General features: G+C 32.5%; 1 protein-coding gene across 5 annotated transcripts in view; it reads right to left on the bottom strand.

The window, feature by feature from the left end:
• Positions 1-2214: 2214 nt before the first annotated feature.
• The window catches only part of ACAP2 (ArfGAP with coiled-coil, ankyrin repeat and PH domains 2), a 149905-nt gene continuing 146119 nt past the window's right edge, over positions 2215-6000 (bottom strand). For 4 of the 5 annotated variants that reach the window (XM_046002023.1, XM_046002024.1, XM_046002026.1 and 1 more), the window contains one exon: positions 2215-5972. In XM_046002023.1, the coding sequence (XP_045857979.1) occupies positions 5872-5972 (101 nt within the window). In that variant the 3' untranslated portion in view covers positions 2215-5871. The remainder of the gene's footprint in view (positions 5973-6000) is intronic. The other variant, XR_006818007.1, reaches the window with a different exon arrangement.

The raw sequence follows: 6000 nt of genomic DNA, 5'->3' as shown, positions 1-6000 counted from the left end.
ATGAATGGAACTTCTGTGAATTCTTATTTGAATAATCTATTTTTAAAAAGCACATTTGATATAATCTGGGCAATTTAAATACTGACTATATAATTTTATAGTTTAAGGAAATGAGATATTGTGATTGACTTTTTTCTTTTAGAGATACATACTGAATGATTTGTTAGTGAAATGTCTGAGATTTGATTCAAAATCTGGGAAAGAGAAAAAAATGGATGGTAGTATTGATAAAACAGTATTAGCCATGAGCTACTAGCTATTGAAATTATTCTACTTTGTTTATGCTTGAAATTTTCCATGATAAAGACTATTGAAAATCCTCCCCAAAGTGAGGTATAACACTTAGGGACTTAAAGGTCTGTTCCCCATTTATTAAGTGAAAGATGCAGGTAACAGTATGGTCCCATTGTATATTAACAAAAATAAACGCACCCAAAGTTCTAGAAAGATATATACCAAGAAATTAAGTTTCCCCCTCAATGCTATTCAACAGAATTTCCTACAATGGTGGACATGTTCTACAACCTGTCCTGTTCAAAAGAGTAGTCACTAGGCACATGTGGCTGAGTTCTTAAAATGTAGTAGTGTGAGAGAAGAATTCTACTCTTAATTTTGTCTAATTTTAGTTAATTTCAATAGCCACATGTGGCTAGTAGAGACCATATCGGGAGCACAGGAAGATGATGGAATTATGGATGATTATCTTTTTTACTTATTGTTAAACATTTTTCTACAATGAAAAAGCATTATTTTGCAATAGAAAAACGTAGGTTGTTTCATTTAAAACATTTACTCACTATTGGTGTGGGTTCTCTTCACAGAACCACTCTGAAAATGAAATGAAGTGGAATAAAGCAAGTCACACAGAAAAGTTTTATGTATCTGCTTTTAATTAACTTAAAAGGCAAAAGCTGGTGATTCACGTCCAGGTCTGTTCTTTCAAACCTCCATTTCTTCTATCTCAATTCATATAAAAACATATCTTTATTTATTAAAAGGATTGAGTGTGAATGTGTTGCCTAGATGGGGAACTTCAACCAGATGTCAATCATAGTGGAAAATAATTAGAGCTAGCCCCCATCCCTGAAAAAAGGAAAAAAAAAAAGCCTTTGTCATTTTTAGCTAATAAATGCATACAGCTCTGTGATCAGGAAGAAAATATTTAAAAGATGAAATAAAGATTTCCTGATTGAAGCAGTCAGCAGATAGGATCAACTGGATCAATGTGACAGAGTTGAAAGGAATATAAGACTTTAAACATGTCCTTTCTTTTTTTTTTAAGATTTTATTTACTTATTCATGAGAGAGAGAGAGAGAGAGGCAGAGGCACAGGGAGAAGCAGGCTCCCTGGTGGACCCTGGGATTATGACCTGAGCTGAAGACAGACACTTAATTGACTGAACCACCCAGGCGCCCTGAACGTGAAAGCTCTTAACACTTATGTCCGCAGTTATAGTTCACAATAAAGTGGAAGCCTGAGCATAAAAGAACTATGCCAGAGGTGAGATTTTTATTGACTTATTATCATAATTTTTCAGCATACAAAGTATTTAATCAAGTATATTTACAATTCTTACATAATGTACATTTTAGAATAACTATAAAGATATGTACTTTGCTCCATTTACAATGACAAACTACAGTAAAACTACATTCATGAATTAGATACAAATCCTCTACATACTAATAAGTAAATGGAGTGTTGGTTATACATTCTTTAAAATATGCCTTTTCACAGGTAGCAAGAAATATTACATGTAATAAATCTTTATGACTGGAATGATCCAGAAATACCACAAAGCACAAATAAACACATATAGAAAAGTAGCTCATCATTTCCAAAAGTTAACCTTTAGCCTTTGTGTAAAATGAACGGTGTCAGCAATCTTCATAATGTAGCAAGCTTTCCCTGTTTAAAATTAACACCCAATGCAGGAAGTTGTTGAGGAAAAATAAGAAAATCTAAAACATAATATAGTGAAAAGACCAATGTAGAGAAAAGATTAATCAAACCTTATTTCCCTCCCCTTATTATTTCATTATTTTGTGGATAAATCAATGTAATTGGGAAAGGATGTCTACAAAACCATGTTTATAGATGTCATTATTCAGCCAAACTGAGTCCACGGCCCTTTTAGTTACCTTTCATTTGGAAGCATCAAGAATTTGATAAGTGTATGGTAAATTAAAATCACCTTACCATGTTTTACTTTCATTAATGCTTGTTATTACAAAAATGTAATGTTTCCTACCATTCAATGCCTTCAAATCTATATCTATTCCTTCAAGGTAATTTTATAACCAGGTTCTCCCGAATATTTGGGGTCTTTGTTATGAAAACAAGGAAAGCTGGCAGTCATTATCAAATTTTGCTACTTTACAATGATTTCAAAACATCTCCTGATACAAGTAAAGTGCCTCCGGCTAGTAGTCAGTCAGACAGGGGTTCTGGGGTCAGCCACGCCACTAACCAGCAAATCAATGACTCCCCTCTGTAAACCAAGAGGAGCAGCCCAGGATCAAAGACAAAAATGTTGGCATTCTTAGATTAATATCACAGAAATCCTACTGTCAGACTCAGGTGAGATAAAGTAATGTCAAAGTACACTGTGAGCAGAACAGCACACAAAAGGATGGTGTTATAGTTTCACCATGTTTTATCCACTCCTTTTATTTGTGAGAAGCTCTGAATCCACAAAGGGTAGTAACTACTAGTCAGTGCTCTTTCCACATATCATGCAGGTGGAAGTCATTCTGGACATAATAATTCTATAAAAATACATCATTTTTCCTGCTCCTGTCCATGATCAAAAGTGCTATCAAAGAGGAAAGTTAATATGACAATATGCGAGTGCTATGGGAATGTCTTCTTATTCAAAATGAGTACTAAGTTTAGTCTTAAATACAATTTGGTTTATTGTCACCATACCTTACATGTGTAAAATTGTATTTTTTAAAATACTGCCTAACACATCACAAACTTAAGTTGTCCAGACTGTGAAGGTATATTTTTTTTCAACATGCACTCATGAAGAACCTAAGTACATATTCCAAATTAATTTATATGTTTTGGAAAGTAAACATCAAAGCTCACTAAAATCTACAGTGAAGACCAGTAAAAATTGGGTTCTGAATCCCTGGAAATGTACTGAATCCCTAGAAATTTCTGAATTTCTAAGAATTGTACCAAAGGTAAATTTTAAAAACCTCAGAAATCTTAAACATAAACTGCAAATAACTACTCAGTTACCTTTAGTCTAGTTCTGGCGTGAGACTGCATTTTATGAGCTCTTCATAGTACTGCTACTTTATTTTGATGTTAATCTAGCTTTTAAGTTAATGTGCTAGTAACAATAAGCTAATAGAGCACTGACAAGGAACCAGAAACTAATATAAGCAGATCAGTTAAGGAAAGAAAACAAAGAGCTATCACACTGACTTATGAATCCCAAAAGTATAATTAACATTGTTCACACTATAATTTCTCATAATGCACTGAGAAAAACTCAAAGCATAATAAAACTCGGATTTGTTACATACTATATAAAAGTTATTAGTTGATGCAGCTAAATTCACCTTGGTAAGAGCCAGTTTACTTTGTAACTACTTATAACTAGTAATTTACTTTAGAGCCTTGCTATATTTACTGCATCATTTCTGCCACATTTCATCCAAATTGGGTCATGGCATATTCAAGAAATCAAGCCACTGGAATGTATTTTTGTATTGTCAGGCTCCCTATACTGATAAAGATTTAGTTTCTCTGAAGATATTCAGAACCATGATCATCTTCAAATACATCTCTAACCATTAAATTTAAGTAGAAACTAAGTTTAATAAAACTTTTATTATACTAACATTAATAAAACTCATGACTCCAGCCACATTGGTAAGAGTGTCATAAGGAACTGCCTTCACAACCAGAGGCCCCAGAGATGATCTGGAGCACCAATGGGTGGATCCAAAAGCAAAACTGTTCAGGTTTCCTCAGATAAAGGTTGGGAGCTTTAGAAGTGAAGCTCTGTGATTAACTGGAATAGGCACTACAAAGGAAAAGTGGGCTTCTCTTTTTCTTTCTGTTCATTTTTAACATATTTTTAACATAACTTATCCTTGAACTTTTTGGACAACTTCAAAGTACACTCTAATAAAAATGTTACAGACCAGACCTCTGCAAAGCCAGATGATCTGTGACTCTGAGGTGAGAAACGGGGAAGATTTAATGTTTTTGTTACTGTCGTAATTAAAATACAGGCTTTGGAAGTTAACATTTTCTTAGAAATAACAGAAATATATTTTATCCTTATCTAATATACAGTGAGTATTACTAAATAAGCATTGTATGCACACAATTTGGCCAAATATGGAAACTTTTCTGTGACATGAATTTACTTCAGTCTAATTCCTGTTTAGACAAATCCTGATTTGACATGCAATCAACTTAAAAAACTCTAGTTACTGGGCAGAGGGATGTTAAGAAATTTTATGTTCAAAATTTATTTTATCTACCAAATTAAATACAATTTTTCTACTTATTTGGTAACGCAAATTTTAAAAACTCTTATTTGGAAACCGAGTGTCAATAATATGACGTCATGTAAAAGAAGATTAAACTTAATTCTTGACAATATTAGAAACCAAAAGGCAAATTACTTAATTATTTTGTATTCCTGACAAGATATGTCAATCAAAGATGGAATCAGACAAATTTATAGCATTTACATGTAAATTAATAGATCCATGTTCTGGAATTCAAGGGTGTTTCATGTAACCAACTACTAAAGATACATAGACGGTATAATTTAAAATACTGTATACTGTGTACAAAGGATAGATGTTAAAAAAATTAGAAAGCAATTTATCATTACATATTTTAGTATAAACTAAGAAAACCTTGAGATTTTTCTTTTCCAGAAATTTTTCTTTCACTCAGTGTAATAGCAAAGTTATCTTGAAAAGGAGAAATTTTGAATACAAAAATGCTCTACATTGTAACTTAATCAGTTGAAAGTTACAATCTGATAAAAGTATAATTTTCAACATTCAAGTAACCTTTGAAATATAGTTTTATTACATCAATAAATTTGTCAAGGTTTTAGGAAACCAACCCAACAATGAAGGACTAAAACTTCTGTAAGTAAGGTTCTTTTGGTTATTTAAAAAAAAATTTTTTTAAGGGCTTCTTTATGCTTTATAAAATGGGATAAATCTGAAAGACTGAGTTACATCTACTCGTACAGCCATTACACGTATGTTAATGTACACAAAAACCAGACATCTAAGGAATATCATTACATTTATGAGCAAATGGAGGAAGCATATTCTCTAGCTCTGAGAATTATATTACATATTGTGTGTATAACAGGATACCAGAGAACAAAACAAAAAAGTATTTTTGAACCACCAAAATTCATTAGGGAAGCTAAAGAAAAGACATATTCTTCAGGCAGGCAGGACGGTTGGCTCTCATTTTGATGCAGACATGCTTGCCTGAATGGTCCTGGGCATGATGCATAGAAAAAAAAAATCAATGCTACCACCCATTGGCAAAAACAGAGATTTCATCCAAACTATTAGCATCTTGTAACCTAGAGATGGCCTAAGTCTAGATTTAACTTTGCCTATAAAAAATAGCCCTTTAAACAGACTTCTTTTTTTTTTTTTAATAAAAGAGGTCCTAAAGTAGGTTCCTCTCCCAACTACTAGAGACCTACGTTTTAATTTATAAAAAATATCAATGAATGGGTACCTTTTTTCCAAACCACTCAATACCTACTAAAATTAAGTAGAGTTAAAGCAGTAAAAACTTGTAAGACTTCAGATGTACACACTAGGGGATCGTTCAATTTAATATTTTCCCCTTAAAAAAACTCAGAATTTTTGTGAATCTTGCTGGAAACGATTTAGTTTCTCTGGATTATTGGATGCCATTTGGGAAAAATCACGAAAAATATCCTGGTAGGTTTCATCACCTGCATAAAAGTAAAATAAGGACACTTT

The sequence above is a fragment of the Meles meles genome, chromosome 4, assembly GCF_922984935.1.
Source record: "Meles meles chromosome 4, mMelMel3.1 paternal haplotype, whole genome shotgun sequence".
In the NCBI taxonomy this organism is placed as follows: Eukaryota; Metazoa; Chordata; class Mammalia; order Carnivora; family Mustelidae; genus Meles; species Meles meles.
Note: the sequence above shows the minus strand (reverse complement) of the source record. Positions and strands in the feature narration are given on the sequence as shown.